Source organism: Myxine glutinosa, chromosome 6, assembly GCF_964187855.1.
Source record: "Myxine glutinosa chromosome 6, kmMyxGlut1.1, whole genome shotgun sequence".
NCBI lineage: Eukaryota > Metazoa > Chordata > Myxini > Myxiniformes > Myxinidae > Myxine > Myxine glutinosa.
Window position 1 is genome coordinate 39,225,058 of NC_136266.1, and position 19,263 is coordinate 39,244,320.

Consider the following 19,263-nt stretch of genomic DNA (forward strand, 5'->3'; position numbering starts at 1 on the left):
GATGCTGGATTGGAATCGGAGGTCGTGGGTTTACAATATGCCGAGGGGCCAGGGAGGCTGGGGCTTTCACCTCAAAATATCACGTGGCTTTGCTTATTTAACATCAAGATATTATTGGACCCCACTACAAAAAAAGATGATGAAATCGTTATTAAGGCAAAGAAATAAGACTCACCACACCATTAAGGCAAAGACTTACATTTACCAAATTCTTCCGACCCTCTCTGAATTTGGATCTCATAGCAATGATAGTTATTTTCTAACAGCGATACATCCTGAGATGGCAGGTCATCAATACGTTGAGTGGGACAATATGCTCATGAGCCCGTCCCCCTATTTTATGCCCAAATGGACTACAGTTTTTTTTTTTGTTTTTTTTTGTATACAAGATCGAGGCTCGTGAAAGAGCTAACATTAATCACACAAAAAGACAAACCGACACACAAAACACAAAAAACAAGGGGAGCGGCAGACAAGATGGGGAGAGAGGGGGAAGGACACAAAAGAGAGGGGGAAGAGGGGGAAGGACACAAACACAACATTTGAGAGCAGGGACATCGGGAGGACTTGGGGGGGAGGTGGGAGAGGATTAAAACATATGAACACTGCAAGGACTCTGGGGTGAATTACCGGGGGTAGAAAAGATCAAGGTTTTCGATGGGGGAAGATAAGAGATGGTGGTGAACAGCTGTTTTAAAGACCTGGAGGGAGGAGTGGGATTGAAGGGAGTGGGGGAGTTTGTTCCAGAGGCGGGAGAAAAGGGGAATGAAAGAGTGAAGGTGAGCAGAGAGCCTAGACTTTGGCAATTTAACCATAAGAGGGTTGCAGGCAGATCTTGTGCGACCTGTAGGAATATTGGGGGGACAGAGCACAGAGAGAGCTGGGGGAGCAAGGCCGGAGAGGAGTCGGTAGAAGACAGAAAGACCACCAACCTGAAGACAGAAAGACCAGTTCCTTTTCCAAGATAGCTTGTCCACTCCAAAATGTACAATAAAGCTTTTCTTCAGGTTAACCATCTACATACAGCCTGCAATCCCAACAAAATATATTTTGAACAAAACAAATTGTGTGTCCCTCCAATGAAAGACCAGTTATGAGACCACCTTGGGGTTCGCACACGGGGTGGTCTCGATAAACAATTCCCCTGTATGCCGGTGCTGTATTCAAATATCCATATAAAGTGGTCCTTCTCTCCAGTCATGTGTCACAATAGTCTCCCAAACCGCCCGCCCTCCCCCTCACATTCCCTTCCCTTCCCCAGGTCGTAATACACATCCACCATCATTTGTTTTTCAGAATAACAAAATAGGATGAAACTAGAACGGGCACTCGGTAGAGCGCATACCTTCGCCGCAGCTACTGTTCTGTACTTGGCATGGGAGTGTAGGGAACAGAACAGTGAACAGTTTTGACCTTTTCGTGACCTTGACCTTGACCTTTGACCCGATTGCTCCCAAAATCTAATCAAATGTGTCCCGTATAATAACCAATCATCCCACCAAATTTCATGCAATTCGGTTGAATACTTTTTGAGTTATGCGAATAACATACACACACACACACAGACATACAAATAAATACACAGCGATCAAAACATAACCTTCCGCTTTTGCGAAGGTAAAAACCCAAAATATTTAAAGGTTTCACACAATAACATCCTAAGGTCAGACTCAAATCCATTTTTTATATATTTACTCACACTCATCATTCCTTCGTCTGCACCCTTTGGCATTTGGCTTTCCTCCTCGGCACTCTCTGAAGACCCCTCTTTACTAACATCACTCGACTCCAACTGAGGGGGCTGGAAAAACAAGGATATCATCTTCAACAAGTGCAAATGCAGATTTGCATAAACCAGCGAAGTCGAACAATACCCAATGTTGAGGTTACTTTCGCTTGATAATTATTCCAAGATAGGGAAAAACAGAATTCGAAAGAAGAGGATGAGATAAAATGAAGAACATTATGCAAAGCACGACCTTACAAACTGCTCTGAAAAAAAACCTTACGATGAGCTCCATAAGGTACCTAGAATGGCACTCGGTAGAGCGCATACCTCCGCCTGGCTGAACAGTTTATGTTTTGTATCCCAATGATGGGCTGGATCTGGATTCGGACCTGAACCAAAATCTAATCGGCTTGTTCTTATCACCGAACAAACTCATCCACCTAGTTTAGTCATAACTCGTCCATAACTTCTTTTTAAATATGTTATGTATCACTTTTCACCCGATCTCTGAATGGTGAAGAATGACTTAAAAATTAAATAATTCTCATATCCGAGTCCATATTTAGATCTTCACCAAAATCTAAAAATTCTACGTCACATAGACAAGCTGTCCACCAAGTTTCGTCCAAATCCATCCATAACTGAGATATTGTGTTATATATCGGTTTTAGCCCGATCACTCAATTGTGAAGAATCACTTAAAATTCTCCGATCCGGATCTTCACCAAAATTCAATCATTTTGTTCTTGTCACATACCCAACCGGTCCACCAAGGTTCGTCCAAATCCGTCCACAACTTTTTGAGATATCCTGCAATATATAGTTTTTGGCCCTATCTCTCAATGGTGAAGAATCACTTTAAAAAAATTCCACTAGGCGGATCTGAATCCGGATCTTCCACAAAAATCTAATCATTTCGTCCTCGTCACACACTACCTCTCTGCCAAATTTCGTCCGAATCCGTTCACAGCTTTGAGATATCTTGTTCACAAGCAGACAGACAGACAAAGACAGACGACAGGGGTGAAAACATAACCTCCATCCACCTTAAGTGGTGGAGGTATTAAGAGCAAACCTTACGATGAGCTCCATAAGGAAATAATACCGACAGGACAAGCTGCGGTTTGTAAACAAAAAATGCTATTAACAAGGTAAAAACTAATTTGATGTTAAGATTTACTTAATGAAATAAAAGCTGCATCAAAACATTACTTCATAGGTGGGATCTTCAACACAGTCTTCCTCAGGAAGATCACTGGAAACAAAAGAGGCTTTAAATTGTTCGTAGGTCTTTTCTTCTCTGTCAAACTCTCCATCTTTATTTTCATCTGCGTTTTCATCTTCATCTTCTTCCTCCTCCTCCTCCCTCTCCCCGAACAACTCCACACCATCCTCTTTCTCCTCCAACAACTTCACCTCCTCCACCACTTCTTCCACAGCATGATAGTCTCCTTCCTCTTTATCACTCACATCTGATGGAGACAAATAAGCAAAACACTTAAAAGGTATTGCACAATGTTTTTTTATTTAAATTTAGAGAAGACAAAGGCAAGTTAAATAAATGAATAAATATAAAAACAAACTTGATAGTCTCATGTTAAAGAGGCTGAAACCAGTGCAGCACTCCCAATGAGCCGTGCAGTATACGTTGGGCTATTTATTCGTATGTCCAGCTTTTCTTAAGTAGTTCACATATCAATTTGTATTCCTTCCCACAAAGACCGTTTCACACACGGAATAAAATGAACGATACTTCAGCACAACATTTACAACAGCAAGCCGTTGAGCTCTTCCACTCTACAGAGTCCTACAACATGGAATAACTAATCACGACGTAGACCAATGCAACTGTGCAGGACATCATGACGACGACTTTGGAGCCTCTTTCCACTAGATCGGATGGAAAGCAAAAGGAAAAATCCACTGTCATCATTTGGGACTGGCAATGTTTTGTAAAAGACCAGATTTTGGTTTATTAATTGTATACAAAGTCAAGAGGGACAAATAGAGGGAGACTTGGATAAACAAGGGATGTGGGGAAGAATGAGGGGTGGGGGCATGGGGTGGACAGTATGGGTACAGAAGTAAACTCTCAGGAAAGAAAACTAAAAATTTGGAAAGAGGTCGTCTTGAGGAGGGTTACAGTGGGTAGAAAAAGATTATGGTTTTGGGTGGGGGGGGGGGGGGGGGGGTCTGAGATGGTGGTGAACACCTGTCTTGCGTCCTGAAGATTTGCAGGGAAGAACGAGATTGAAGAGAGTGGAAGTTGGTTCCAGAGATGGAGAAAAAAAAGAAATTAAAAAAAAGAATGGAGGTGAGCAGTGGTTCCGGATTTTGGGAGTTTGACCAGAAGAGTTGTTTGTGGACTGCGTGCACCCTGCAGAAACCTGGAGGGCAGGGTGGGAGGAGGGGCGGTTGAGGGTGGATGGTGGATGGAAGAGAGACAGAGGACAAAGCACAGAGAGCAGATGGTGCAAGAGCAGAAAGGAGGTGGTAGAAAACAGACCACAGTTGTGAAGCGATTTGGAGGTGATAGGCCAAGGGACTCTGCTTCATCATGGGAGATTCCAATGATCTTGAAATCTTTAGCTTGCACGGCATCAAGCTGAGCAAGGTGTGAGCCAGGTGAGCCAGCCCAAATGGGAGAGCAGTACTCCACCAAGATGGGGATGAAGGCCTTGTTGGTGCATATGAGGTCAGTTGTGCCAAGGAAGGACTTTGTACGACGGAGGACGCCCAGTCGGCAGCTGGCTTACGAGTCCAGCTTAGATATTTGGTTTTCCCAAGAAATATCATTGTTGATAGTGAGACACTAACGTTTGCGTGACAACTTCAAGAGGATCGTTACAAAAGTAGATGGGTTTGCCCGATGGTCCTTTTGGAAGGAGAGGAGGGGGGAGTGTGAGGGAAAGAAGGAAAGGGAGAGGTAGGGTCATCAGGATTGAAAGACATATTCCAAGAGTTTGACCAGCTTGTGATTCTATCAAGTTTGAAGAGAGGGAAGAGGCTGCTGCCCACCTCTCTGAAGGATGAGGGATGTCACAGCAGAGGGTGCAGTCATCAGCAAAAAATGAGGATTTTCCAGAGATATCATTGATGAAGATTAAGAACTAGAACAGCACTCAGTAGAGCGCAATACCTCCGCCAGGCTGAACAGTTTATGATTTGTATCGCAATGATAGGCCGGGTAAGGATTCGGACCTGAACCAAAACCTAATCGCCTTGTTCTTGTCACCTAACCAACTTGTCCACAAAGTTTAGTCATTAATCGTCCATAAGTTTTTAATTATCATGTTATCTAATCGCTTTTCGCCTGACCCCTCAATGGTGAAGCATCAATTAAAAAATCCATCCACAACTTTTTGAGACACAGTACTACTGTATGTATCGGTTTTAGCCCTATCTCTCAATGGTGCTGAATCACTTAAAAAAGAACTCGACTCGCCGGATCCGGATCTTTACCAAAATTGAACCAATTTTTCCTCGTCACACACCCAACCTCTCCACCAAGTTTCGTCCAAGTCCATCCACAACTCAGATATCCTGCTATATAAAATTTTTGGCCCCATCTCCCAATGGTGAAGAATCACTTAAATTTTTAAAATAATTCTCACATCCGAATCCAAATCTTCACCAAAATCGAATTGATTAGTTGTCACATACCCAATCTATCCACCAAGATTCGTCTGAATCAATCCAAAACGTTGAGATATTCTGCTATATATAGTTTTGGGTCCTATCTCCCAATGGTGAAGAATAGATTTTAAAATTCCAGCAGCCGGATCCGGATCTTCACCAAAATGTAATAATTTCGTCCTTGTCACATACCCAACCTTTCCGCAAAATTGTCTGAATCCGTCCTAATTTTTTGAGATATAGTGTTCACAGACAAACAAACAGACAGACAGGGGTAAAAACATAACCTCCATCCACTTTTGGTGGCAGAAGTAATAAGAGGGGCCAGGGCACTGCCTTGGGGCACTCCAGCCTTGATAGGGAGAGTATATGAGAGCAGGGATTTCACTACACCCCTCCAAATGGGAGGTGAGGGGGATGTACACTCCCCTGAATTATCCCAACACTCCCCACCCCGTAGGATCCAGGCAGTAAACCATCATATACAATGTGACAATTTACTTGTTTTCCACGTTACCATATGGTCCCCTCGTCAAACTGGGTGAAATTTATAATATGGCACGTCTCTCATCTCTGACCCAAGCAGCACCCACCTCTGCAATCAGGGAGATACACATTTAAAACGTACTGGAAGAAGCGAAGACTAATCCAGAAGTTGACTGTTGAAGGACATTAAATTGACTTCCTAACTGACGAGGACAGGTAGCGTTTGTTAAGCCAGTGCAAAAAGTACACAGACTTCATTCTTACCAATTGAAAACAGCGACTTCTGGATTCTACTCAAACCCTACATAGTTTTTACATTTGCCCATCCCATAAAATACTGACAGTCGATTGGAGTGAGACACTACCAGCAATGGGGCTAATATATGATCAGGACGGAACAGAGAATTTGAACACAGAGTGGAATATCATATGGTGAATGAATGAGGATTTGACCTCAACTTGTTTTTTTTATCACCACTAGTGTCTCGACCTAAACTTTGCTATGTTTACCGGAATGAGAGAAGTAGCGATTCATTTTTTGCTACTTCCAGTCACAACAGCTACAGTTGAGAGTTTTTTCTTCATTCTGATAGAAGTCGCCTTCTACCCAATCATGTAAATGATGAGCACATCAATTGAGGGCCCCGGAGTATCGGACGGACAAGAAGCCATGAAAGACGATCGCTCTGCATTCAAGAAGTTCATCAACAAAGTCGTGCAAAATTACAACAAGAAACCAAGAAGGATGTAGATGTAATTAATGGAGCCCTTCATCTGAGATCTGAGTTCATTAATTATCATTCATCTTAAGCCAACATTAATTTATTGACTTTGCCCGACTTCCGTGTTCTGCATGCATGATGTGTCCAAAGTACGACAGGTTCAGTTTCAGTTAAATTGATTCATCAGCACTTCTAATGCACATGGTGGTCGGATTTCTACCAGCACCAATTTGTTTATTCTTCTTGCAGTCTTTTGGATTGACATTAGTCTCCAACACTACATTTCAAAACCATCAATCTTTTTCCCTTCTTTCACCATCAAACTTTGTTTCAGTTTTTACTCTATGGTTCTACAACACTGCCTAGTACCTACCCTCACCATCTCACCCCTCGTGCAATATAAATGTTCCTAAGTCCGAACAACACCCACCCCACCCCCATCCCCCTAACTTAAATTTCTGGGGAAACCACTGGATGAGAGGATTCCATTGAGAGCCACACATTGGCCCAAGAGTAGAAGAAGTCAGGAAGGTAGGTGTGGGGTTGGTCTTTGCTGCCATGGGCAGAGTTCGGAGAGCAAGGCAGGTACCAAACTATCAAAAGGATGTCCTTCCATATATGCGAGAGCAGAAACAACATGACCAAGGTAGAGTGACCAGGTCTGAATCAGAATTGATGATCTGAGACGAGGCTGCGAGAGAAAAGGAAATATTTGACGTCAACTGCAATGATGCATTTAATGACCATGCTCGTGATTGAAGATTATAGGTCTATAGTTAAGGGGATCGGTTTATGCACCTTGTTAAAAGGTGGACAGAGGTTATGTTTTCACCCCTGTCTGTTTGTGAGCAGGATACATCAAAAAGTTGTGGATGGATTCAGACGAAATTTGGTGGACAGGTTGGGTGTGACAAGGACGAATTTATTAGATTTTGGTGGATGTGGATCCGATAGTTTTTAAATTTTTAAAGGATTCATTCTTTAACATTGAGAAAGGAGACACCAATGATAAAGCATGATATCTCAAAACATTGTGGATCAGTTATGACAAAACTTGGTGGATGGGTTGGGTAGGTGACAAGGCCAAGCCAATTACATTTTGGTTAAGGTTCGGATGCCTATCAGTATGATACAAAAACGGCGGAGGTATGCGCCATACCGAGTGCTGTTGTAGTTCATAAAATGTGGTGAGTTTGGCCGACTTCTAAGCATAGTGTTGACTTGTTGGTATTGTTGACTTCCAGAAAACAAAACTCCCATTCAACCCCTGGTTATTCATGACGCTTAAGTTGAGAGACACTAAAATTTTTAGGCATACATATTTGCAGTGACCTTAAATGGGAGATGAACACCGATAACTTAGTGAAAAAGGCTCAGCAACAGTTTTCTCACAAGGTTGAAAAGTTTTGGTGTCGGCCGTTCTGTGATCAAGTTCTATCGCGCAGCGAGTGTTCTTTTTATTTTAAATGTTGAAGGCTCCAGGCACGGACTATAAAGTCCTCATTGAGGCCAGGCCTAAATAAAAGAGCTACATTGATAGACAAGTGAAGAAAGAGAGAATAGTCTGAGTTTTTGAGAAAGTAAAAAAAAATCTGCTTTTTGAAAAGGGGAAGATCAAGTCAGGAGACGACAAAGGTTCACGAGTGAGCGGTATTCAATGACAAAGGACGGACGATATATTGGACAAGACAAGATAGGATCTTGTCCAAATCTTGTCCAAATCCGAATTTAAAGTGGTGGCTGGGATCAAACGAGATGTAGATTGATTGAGGGAAGATGGAGCAGATGGGAAAAACATGGAGGAATGCAATGTTGAGTCATCAGCATAAGAGTGCATTTGTTATTTGTCGAAGAAAGGTTATCATTGATAAAAAGAAGGAAGAGTGTCGGAGACAGGACGAAACCCTGAGGGACACCGCTGTTGATAGGAAGGAGGGAGATGTTGAACCATCAACAATTACAGAGATAGATCGGTCGGAGAGAAAGCTCGATATGAGAGAGCAGCGCGAAGGAGGAAAACCGAAAGAGGGAAGCTTGGGTATCAGACCCCGAAGCCAAACTCTGTCAAAGGCTTTTGAGATATCAAGGCCTACAACAAAGGATTCCCCAAAGTCTCTCAGAGAAGAGGCCCAGACATTCGTAATGTAAGAAAGGATATCACCAGTAGATCTTGCCTTGGGAAAGCCATATTGATGGTCAGATAGAAGACTGTGGGATTCAAGATGCTTGAGGAAATGGGAATTGAGAAGACATTCAAAGACTTTGAAAATGGTAGAAATCAGAGCAACAGGACAGTAGATGGAAGGGTTTGAATGATCACCCTTCTTTAAAATAGGCTGAACTAAGGCATGTTTCCAGGAAAGAGGAAAAGTTTGTGCTTTTAAACAAAAGTGAAACAAATGAGCAAGCACAAGAGCAAGTTCTGAGGCACACTCCTTCTTCCACTGTTCTTTCACTGTTTGGTATAGCAAATCGATGCAAAACGTCCGATCCAAACTGGACAGAATAGTAAAGACTGCTTGTAAAATTGTATGTGATCTGCCTTCCATCGAAAGCCTATACTCCAGTGGAGTAGCAAAAACAGCAAAAGCCATCATCCGAGATGAGTTACACCCAGCACATAACATTTTTCAACTTCTCCATTCGGGTAAACGTTATCGTTCCATCAAAAAACAACTATAATCGCTTGCACCACAGCTTTTACCCAACTGCAATCATGACCCTTAATGAATCAGGGTCTAAAGTTTTGTGAGCATCTAAAGCATGGTTTTGAATATTTTAAACCATATAACTAATTTCATTTCATCACCAAAGGTCGTTTTAAGGCTCATATTCACAATGAATCTCTTTCTTTTTCAATGTAATTTTTCACCATGCACTGTCAAAGTACTTCTCATTGTATGTGTATCGGATATACATATATGACAATCATTATTATCATTAATTATTATTAGTACATGGAAGATGAACTAGGCAAATGAACAGAGCAGAAAATGGATGTACAAAAGCAGCTAAGCAGGTTTTAAAGACACGGACACGCTGATGCAGTCCCCGATCCAGTTGCAGTATCAGAATCGAGGGTTGGCAGAAACTTGTCCACCTTCACAGGTGCATAAGACAGTCCAAAAGCAGTTGCACAAGACAGACCGGTTATTTTTTTTAAACCCTCGCCAGAGGAGTTGTTGCATTTGGGTCCGTTTGTCCGCACAGAACGAGTATGCCTTTCTCTGCAACCGTTAGCGCGATTGCAGACATTTTCACCATAGGAGCGCCTCCTCCTGTATAATTTTTAATGGTAATTTTGACGTCATAGATCATGTGGTAAGGGTGCCATCTTGAAAAAACCGAAAAACGTTACACCTCTATCTCCAAAACCACTCCATGGAAAAAATTGAAACATGTCTCATTGTCAAGTACTCCCCATGGAGAACATATATTCATGATTAAGTTATCAATGCCTTCATTATGACGTCATAATTAGACAAGTGGAACGCTTGATCCAATCACATTGAAATTTATTTAGCATGATATACACGAATGATATGGGAGAATTAAATTGATGACGACATTGGTCACGTGATTTGGCAGCCATATTGAATTGAACATAAATCTACATAGTCAATAAACCACACAAACAGCAGCTAATAAACACCCCACAAAATACACCACACAAACACGTCCGTCCTGGCGAGGGTCTGCAATCTGATTGCTCTTGTTTTTTTTTTAACGTTTACAAGGTGGAATGCTTGGAACTGATGGAATGTTTTCAAGGCAAGACCGCATGCATTTCAGCATTTAATAACAAAAAGGGCAAACATATTACGAGTCCTTAAGGTTATAGATTTACCTCTCCTGCTCTGCCTCTCACTTGTAGATGGTTCTACCTCAATGTCAGGCCGTTTCACATTTTCACTCAATTCCTTCTCAGCAGCATCTGTTTGCTGGAAGGTCAGGGTGGGCGGTTATTGGTTAAACATATAAATAGAAAATGCAAGGACTTTGGCAGAAATGTGCGTGAATAATGTGCAAAAGGAATTTATTTTCAGCCAATCAATTGTTTCCAAAATGCTTTCATAGACGTGCGATTTGACATTTTAATCACTGGAGTCAACTATTTAAACACTTTTAGCATGGATAAATATGTTAGACTGATTTATCAGCAATGATAAATTAAAAGAGGAAGGAAAAGACAGAAAAGCCTTGAACAAACAAAGCCACAGCAGGCAGCTGAAGAGGAAGACAAAATAAAAGCAAAAAATAAAGAAATAATACAACAACAAATACAAGGCAAAACAGGTGTAGCTGGAATTCGAATTCCACAGATAGTCACTAAAAATAAGCAGCACATCAAAGCCTTTGGACTGGAAGAACCCAGTACAGCAAATATGGCAGCGTTCCACCATTGCCATACCATATTTGCTATTACAGTAGCCTCACAGTGAGGATACAGGATTGGGACCAGAGGTTGGGTGTTTAACTTCTGCTGAGTGAGGAGGGTGCGGGGTGGAGGGGGAGGACGACGAGGAGGAGGACAGGAGAGGTTGGGGCTACCTTAAATGCTTTGACTGCACAATCTTCTTTCCTGCATTCTTCTTTTTCCTGCTCATCCTTCGCTGCCATTACATTCTCAATATTTTGCAGCACCGTTTCAACAGAGCACCCCAGAGTCTCCAACAGCTGCAGACACAGAGCAAACAGAAAATTGTGGCCTCTGGATTTTTTGCAAGTAAAGGTGCTGCAATAAGAACTTCAAAGGAAGACTCCAGACCCAAAAATTTTTTTAATTATTTAAATCTTTAGAATTAGGTAATGTTAAATTTTTAAAAAGAAAAAAAAATTCGACGCTAAATTAGTCGTAAATTGCGTTTTAAAAAGGCGCGATTCAAAAAAAAAAAGAAGCTAGTTCTGGAATCCTTGTGACGTCACTGACGTCACACGAGGTATAGATCTCAGCTGATCGCGGTGCACACAGTGCATAAACATGGCAGACATGGCAGAAGAAGTTTGACTCCGAATCGCTCGATATTTCCTCCGATCTGTCGGACTTTTCAGCCGATGAATACGTATCAGAGGCTAAGGAAAGTATTGTAGAAGAATTTGATATAGAACTGAGAGAATTTGGTGTTCAACCATATCAGTTTGAGCCGGAATACGCCGACGAAGATCCAGAGGCCAATATGGAGGTCGAAGTGGAAAACGACGAAGATGATGCTGAACGGCTCGCAGATTGAGATTACTGGTATGTGTTGGGCAAGCCTACTTGTTGATAGTTTCGGTTAAATATGCGAGGAATATTTATATCAAGCGAGTGTTATTGCAGTAGTGACTTTGTTTGATCGATAAAACGGTAAAAACCCGATCGCCTTGTGCATGCATCATGGCGTAGCCACAGACACGCAGGCTGCAGCTACTGAGTGTAGTGTACAAATGCACTAGTCATTGTACGTCGGCGTTTCGTAGAATTTTGGCCAATTTATTTATATTTATGGCAGGCATGTTCCGCTAGACCCCAAAATAAGTCGATACAAAAACAATTATGCTCGCAAATTCAGTGTTGGTGCACCAGTGGCCTGAATGGGCGACATCATCACCATCGACGGCGTTATATTCTTTGACGTGGTGGCTGACGAAGCAAGTGTCCTGCAGGTACCCTCTGGATATTTGGATGGGATTTGCAAAGGCTTCAAATCTAGTCTGGCAGCGTGTCCCATACTCCAAGCCAAAAAGTTGACATAGCACTCTGGTTCAAAATGTTCACTGCAAAGCCTCGTCGACTTGGTAGGACCTTTCCATCATGCTCGAGTTCGTCAGACAACTCTCTCTTCGGACAACTCTCTCCTCCTCATATGTGGTGATTTCAATTGTCACCATGCCAGTTGGTTGGGTACCTCTCTCACCAGCCATGGCTCTTCAGCAAAGGACTTCTGCGACTCACTGGGACTGACAATCTGTCAATTTCCCGACCCGGATCTCAGTCAACGGAGCATCTTCTCTACTGGACTTGGTTATGACTAACTTCCCTGAAAATGTCTGCTGCTCTTCTTCTGCTCCAATCGGCTCATCTGATCATGTGCTTGTTAAAGTGGACATCTCTCTGGCCATTCTCAGAGAGCCTCCTCAGCGTCAACGAGTCTGGCATTTCACTCGGGTCGACTGGCACGCTCTTCAAGCAGCCATCAATCATCTGGACTTGTCTTCCATCTCTACTGCCTCTGACATCAACTCATCCTGGGAATTCTTCCAAAGTAAATTGCTCTCTCTCATGCACAGATTTATCCCATCTCGTCTTCAGTTGTCATACCCTTCCTCCCGTCCATGGTACATGGACTCTTGGTGAGGCTGTTGCCCAGAAACAACTTGCTTTCGTCTCCTGGAAAGCAAATCCAACGGAAGGAAATCTCATTTCTTTTCACAAAGCCCGAAACAAGTGTGTGTCCACCCTCAGGAGAGCCAGGAAACAATATCTCTCCGTTCTCAAGACCGAACTCTTATCTGTCTCCATCTTCCAAATCCTGGTGGCATCTGGTCAAATCTATTTCTGGTGTTTGTTCTCCCTCCATCCCCTCTCTCACCTCAAACGGCTACACGGCTGACTCCGCACGTGAAAAATCTGAATGCCTCAACTCTGTGCTTGCCTCTAAATCTTGTGTCCCAAAACCCATCCCTCTCTGTACCCACCATACCCAGCTGCTCCTGGACTCTGTCCTTTCCTCCTGACAAGGTGGAAAAGTTTCTGTCAACCCTCGACTCTGATTCTGCAACTGGACCTGACGGCATCAGCCCACGGGTCCGAAAATCCTGTTCTTCCGCTCTTTCACTCCCTCTCTCTGTTCTCGTCACCCTCTTTTGCTCAAGGTCATCTGCCATCTGCTTGGAAATCAGCCAACATCACCACTTTGCACAAAAAAGGTACAAAAACAGATCCTAGCAACTACAGACCAATCAGCCTTCTCCCAATTATCAGCAAAGTCATGGAATCCATCATTGCTTCAGATATGAAATCTTTCCTCTTCTCCAATGGCTTGATCTCTGATCATCAATTTGGTTTCAGACCTGGTCACTCTACTCTGGACATGCTGCTTCTGCTTTCTCAACAATGGATGGAGGTCCTCAATGCCAAACAGGAAATTAGAGCCGTCTCCCTTGACATATCACGTGCCTTCGATACGGTCTGGCACCCCGCTCTGCTCACCAAACTCTCCTCCTTTGGTATCCGTGGAAATCTCCACGCATGGCTGGCGGACTTCCTCTCTAGTCGGTCAACGTGTGGCCCTGAATGGGTTTCTCTCATCTCCTCTTGCTGTTCAGGCTGGAGTTCCCCAAGGCAGTGTTCTGGGCCCTGTGCTTTTTCTGGTCTTCATCAATGATCTCTCTGACTCTCTTGAAAATCCTCTCTATCTCTTTGCTGATGACTCTACTCTCTGTTGCTCCATTCCTCATCCCTCAGATCGGCAGTCTGCAGCCTCCTCACTCTCTGCAGACCTGGACAAAATCACAGAGTGGGCAAACAAGTGGAACATGTCTTTCATTCCTGACAAATCTCACTCTTACGATGTCTCTCCGAAAAGACCGACTGGACAACCCTTCCATCCACTTTCTGAATAATCCTCTCCAAGAAGTTCTGTCACTCAAGCTTTTGGGTCTCACTATCTGCCATGATCTTTCCTGGGAAAACCACATTTCAAATCTGGCCTCCAAAGCCAGTCGCCGACTGGGCATCCTCCGTCGTGTGAGGTCCTTCCTTGGCACACCTGAGCTCCTCACCACATACAAGGCTTTCATCCACAGCTCAATGGAATCCTGCTCTCCCCTCTGGGCTGGTGCTCCTGCCTCACACCTAGCTCGTCTGCACGCTGTTGAAACCAAAGCGTTCAGAATCATTGGAATCTCCCGCGATGAAGCTAACTCCAAGGGCCTTTCACTCACTCACCGCAGGCAGGTTGGTGGTCTTTCCGTCTTCTACAGACTCCTCTCTGGCCTTGCCCCCCCCCAGCTCTCTCTGGGCTCTGTCCCCCAAATATTCCTACAGGTCGCACAAGATCTGCCTGCAACCCTCTTATGGTTAAACTGCCAAAATCAACTCTCTGCTCACCTTCACTCCTTCATTCCTCTTTTCTCCCGCCTCTGGAACAAACTCCCTCACTCTCTTCATCCCACTCCACCCTCCAGGTCTTTAAAACAGCTGTTCACCACCATCTCTTATCTTCCCCCATCCAAAACCTTGATATTTTCTACCCCCACTAATTTCACCCCAAATCCACTTTTTTGAAATACCAACTTCTGTCCTGGAAGTCCTTGGTGTCCTTGTCTTTTATACTTCTCCCCCCCCCTTCCCACGCCTACACCCCCCCCCCAAACCCTCTCCCTCCCACACATCTCCCAATGTCCCTGCTCTCAAATGTTGTGTTTGTGTGCTTCCCCTTCTCTCCCCATCTTGTCTTCCGCTCCCTCTTTTTATATATTTTGTTTGTCTGGTTGATTTGTTTGTGAAATAAATGTTAGCTCTTTCACGAGCCTCGATTCAGTATACAAAAAAAGAAAAAAGAAAAAAGAAACCTCTTCCAAGTGTTATTACTGGCAACATCCTTCTGGAATTCATGGTGTTCGCACAAAAGGCTCCGAGACTTTGCTGCACCCGTATAAAACTATAAAGCATTTAGAATCCGATATGCAGGACAATATAACTAGAATAGAAACACTCCACACGATTGTATACCATTTGTAAAGTATTTCCGGCTTCCCCTATCACCTCGTGTGACGTCATACTGTGCATGGGCACGTGGTCTAAGATTTGCAGAAGCGTTTTCGTCGATGGTCTATTATTGGCGCATTTAAGGTCGGATTACAAGGAAACGACTTGGCAGGTTGATTTTTTTAAAATTTAGATTATGCTGTTATGTACTGATAAAGCGATAAAGTAGATCAAGTAGATAGAGCGATAAATTTATTGGAGCATGGAATGAAGGTTCCATGTTACATGTTAAAGGGTGTTGGTGGAGGATAAGGAAGAAGGTGAAGATCGACGAAATGCAGTTTGGATTTATGCCAGGAAAAGGAACAACAGACACGCTCTTCATTGTGAGGCAGTTGCAGGAGAAGTACATGGAGAAGAGGAAGAAGTTGTTTCTTGGGTTTGTTTATCTGGAGAAAGCATTCGATAGGGTTCCACGTGAAGTATTGACATGGGCATTGAGGAAGTTAGGAGTGGAGGAATGGTTGATCAGAGTAGTGATGGCAATGTACAAAAGAGCGCACGCAGCTGCAAGGACGAAGGACGGGAACAGTGGTGAGTTTGAGGTGAAGGTGGGAGTGCATCAGGGGTCGGTACTAAGTCCACTACTATTTGTAGCTGTGATGGAGGTGCTGGCTCAGAACGTAAAGGAGGGTTTACCATGGGAGTTGTTGTATGCAGATGATCTGGTGTTGATTGCGGAAAGTATGGATGGACTGAAGGAAAAGATGAACAAGTGGAAGGAATATATGGAGGCAAAAGGTCTGAAGGTGAATATAGGAAAGACGAAGGTGATGGCAAGTGGTAAAGCATGTGGTGAGGTGGAAAGAACTGGGAAGTGGCCATGTGCTGTGTGCAGGAAGGGTGTCGGAGTGAACTCCATTAAATGTACAATGTGCGCTGAGTGGGTTCATCAAAAATGTAGTGGTCTGAGAGAGTCATTAACCAGTGTGGCAGCTACATTCAAATGTAAGGTGTGCACAGAGGGAGCTGCAGATGGAGGAAATGTTGAGTTGGATCTTGGAGACGGCGTGAAGCTGGAAGGTGTGAAAACATTTTGCTACCTCGGAGACATGCTGAATGGAGAAGGTGGATCAGACTCGGCAACGGTTGCTCGAGTGAGATGTGCATGGAAGAAGTTTCGGGAACTGAGTGGCGTGCTGATGAGGAGGGGAGTGTCGTTGAAGCTGAAGGGAAAGGTGTATGCTGCATGTGTGAGAAGTGTTATGATTTATGGGAGCGAGACATGGGTCATGAATGTAGAGCAGCAACGAAGGCTGGAAAGGGTGGAAATGCGAATGGTTCGGTGGATGTGCGGAGTATCGTTGAGAGAGGAAGACAAATGATGAATTGCGAAAGATGATGGGAATAGAGCCTGTGATTGATGCTGTGAAGAGGAACAGGTTGAGATGGTTTGGTCATGTGTTGAGGAAGGATGAAAGTGACTGGTTGAGAAGAGTGATGGAAATGAATGTAGAAGGAAGTAGAGGACGGGGAAGACCGAGAAAGACTTGGCTTAAGATTGTGGAAGAAGAAATGTGGGCAAGGGGGTTAAACAAGGAGAGATGCAGAAAATAGGGCAAAATGGAGAAGATTGTCATGGGGACCGCAAGGCTAACCCCCGCTCTGGCAGGGAAAATGGCCTTAAAATGCATGTTGTTGTTGTTGTTACGTACTGGTCAAAGATTATGTAGAAGCATTTAACAAAAAAAATAAATTTGGGGTCTGGAGTCTTCCTTTAATGGCATTCGGTAGGGCGCATACCTCCACCAGGCTGACCAGTTCACGTTTTTTTACATCAATGATAGGCCCGATCTGAATCCAGACCTGAACCAAAATCTAATCTGCTTGTTCTTGTCACCTACCCAAATCATCCACTAAGTTTGGTCCGAATCCGTCCATAATCTTTTTGAGAATATATGCTCACAGCCGTGAAAACAAACTCCGTCCACCTTCGGTGGTGTGGTAATAGAAATTGTCTGGCTTTGTTTATTGAATTTTGAAAATTTGGTTTTATCAATTGAAGCTTGACTGACTAAGGTGTGCTAACTGCTGTGGAAAATGAAAGTAAAGCTGTTTCGGGCCTTAACCCATCATTGGAGTAAGAACGGACGACGGGCAAACATCAGAAAAAAATGGCAGTTAGCAAACTAGTCAACTTTTAATTGATAAAACCTAATGTTTGAATTGCATGTTAACAGCCTTGACTTGAAGTCGAGTAGTCTTCCTCGTTTTTGAATAGTTAAGATCTCTGAATAGTGTTACGGATTCGTCACTTCCGTTGTTGTGGTTTTCATCCACTGTAAACATTTTTGATTCCATGCATTATTATTGTTGTCGTTTAAGGGAGATAGAGGTTACTATTTTCAAAAGGTAAAAAAGTTAATGTTTTAAATGAAACCGGAACCGGACGACGACGACGAAGAAGAGAGGAAGAGAAGGCGGAGCGAGTGAGTCGGACAAGAAGCCTACCTGCTTCGAGGTCTGGAGCGAACGTTGGCGAACGAAAGTCACGAGTGAACTTTGGGTTTCCCAGGAAAGGGATTCCTGCGACAGAGTTGTTATCGCTGTGAGATCAACCTGCGTGTCAGATTTTGCGGTCGATTCCGAGGAGAATCATCGTAGTGCCGTGACGCCTCGAGAACGGGCCGTCGGCCATTTTGACTCGTGCGCTTTGCACCTCGCTCAAGGTTTTTCACTTCGTTTCAACCATTTTCACCGCATTCAGACGTTAATCTGGTGTGCGTGTGTCACGTGACTTTTGAGTGGGAAATCTGTGGTGCACCGGTTGGGAGCCATGGAGGTTGGGAGCCGTGGAACGTCCATACCCGAGTGTGATTTCCCAGTCGCCTTGAGGGCGCCTTTGCGCAGCTTTGGCCGAGTGACTGACTGTCATCCGAACGGGATTCTGGTCTCGATACGACATCGTACGGACGATCACTGGAGTGGATCGACTTTGGCTTGAAGCCGGAATAAACTTTGGCTTGAAGCCGGGAATAGAGACATTGGGAATGTTCTTCTTTTCGCTCACTTGGAGCACAGTGAGTTATATTGTACAAACCTGGTGGTACCATCATAGGAAATATATATTGGTTGTACAATTGATTACTATTGATTTTGTGTTGTTATTCTTGTGTGACCTCAATACAATATTTGTTTGTTGGTAACAATTGGTGTGGTTTCACCATTGATCTTTGACACAGAATAACACATCTTTCTGCTGTGACTCCTCTCGGGGCTCGGAGGTACACCGTGACCGGGGTTTGGGGAGGAGCACGTAACAATAGCAATTCCAATTAAGAAACTACAGAAAGTCCTCGCATATCGCAGTTTAGATTTATCGGAATTGAAGTTTTATGGCCAAAATATTCCATTTTTTCCACAATATGCTTCGCTTTTTTTTTTCAATACTATTGTAACAACAAATACAAACTGGGTGCAAGTTAATTCCAGCTGAGCAGTAGCCAACAATAACCATCGAGGATGCGCAGAGACATGTTTTCATTCCATTGCACATGTATCCCTCCGCACCCGCTAGGTGGAAGATGATCAGTCTGCGAATGGGAGCGGCCGTGGTGTTGAAAGGAGCACCAATTTTAGTCACGCTGTGAATGATTCCCTTCATTGTTACAAGTTGTATGCTGCCAAGAAGAAGAGCTGTTCACAGCCCACCCTCCATGCATTAGTCAAGCCAAGCAACCCCTTCCAGCAGCCACACAGTTGCACCGGCACATTCACCCCAGACCCAGAAAGTGATCAAGTCATATTTGTTTTTGGCATTTACATAAAAGATGCACAACACGGAATGTGCCTATGATAACGCGGTTTCTTAGCAGCGGTCGATGACCTTTCTTGCGCTGCACGGAACAATAAAACTCGCATCTCAGTCCTTTGCTCTGCCATCATGTTGTGCGACATGCCCTCGACCATCGTACCTTTTTAATCGGGATTTATCGGTG

General features: G+C 43.7%; 1 protein-coding gene across 4 annotated transcripts in view; it reads right to left on the reverse strand.

The window, feature by feature from the left end:
• The window catches only part of LOC137429702 (uncharacterized), a 122,121-nt gene that overhangs the window by 24,898 nt on the left and 77,960 nt on the right, over window positions 1-19,263 (reverse strand). For all 4 annotated transcript variants that reach the window (XM_068119866.2, XM_078779768.1, XM_068119865.2 and 1 more), the window contains 4 exons: window positions 11,125-11,250; window positions 10,421-10,514; window positions 2,942-3,201; window positions 1,700-1,801 (listed from right to left, as the gene is read on the reverse strand). In XM_068119866.2, the coding sequence (XP_067975967.2) occupies window positions 1,700-1,801; window positions 2,942-3,201; window positions 10,421-10,514; window positions 11,125-11,250 (582 nt within the window). The remainder of the gene's footprint in view (window positions 1-1,699; window positions 1,802-2,941; window positions 3,202-10,420; window positions 10,515-11,124; window positions 11,251-19,263) is intronic.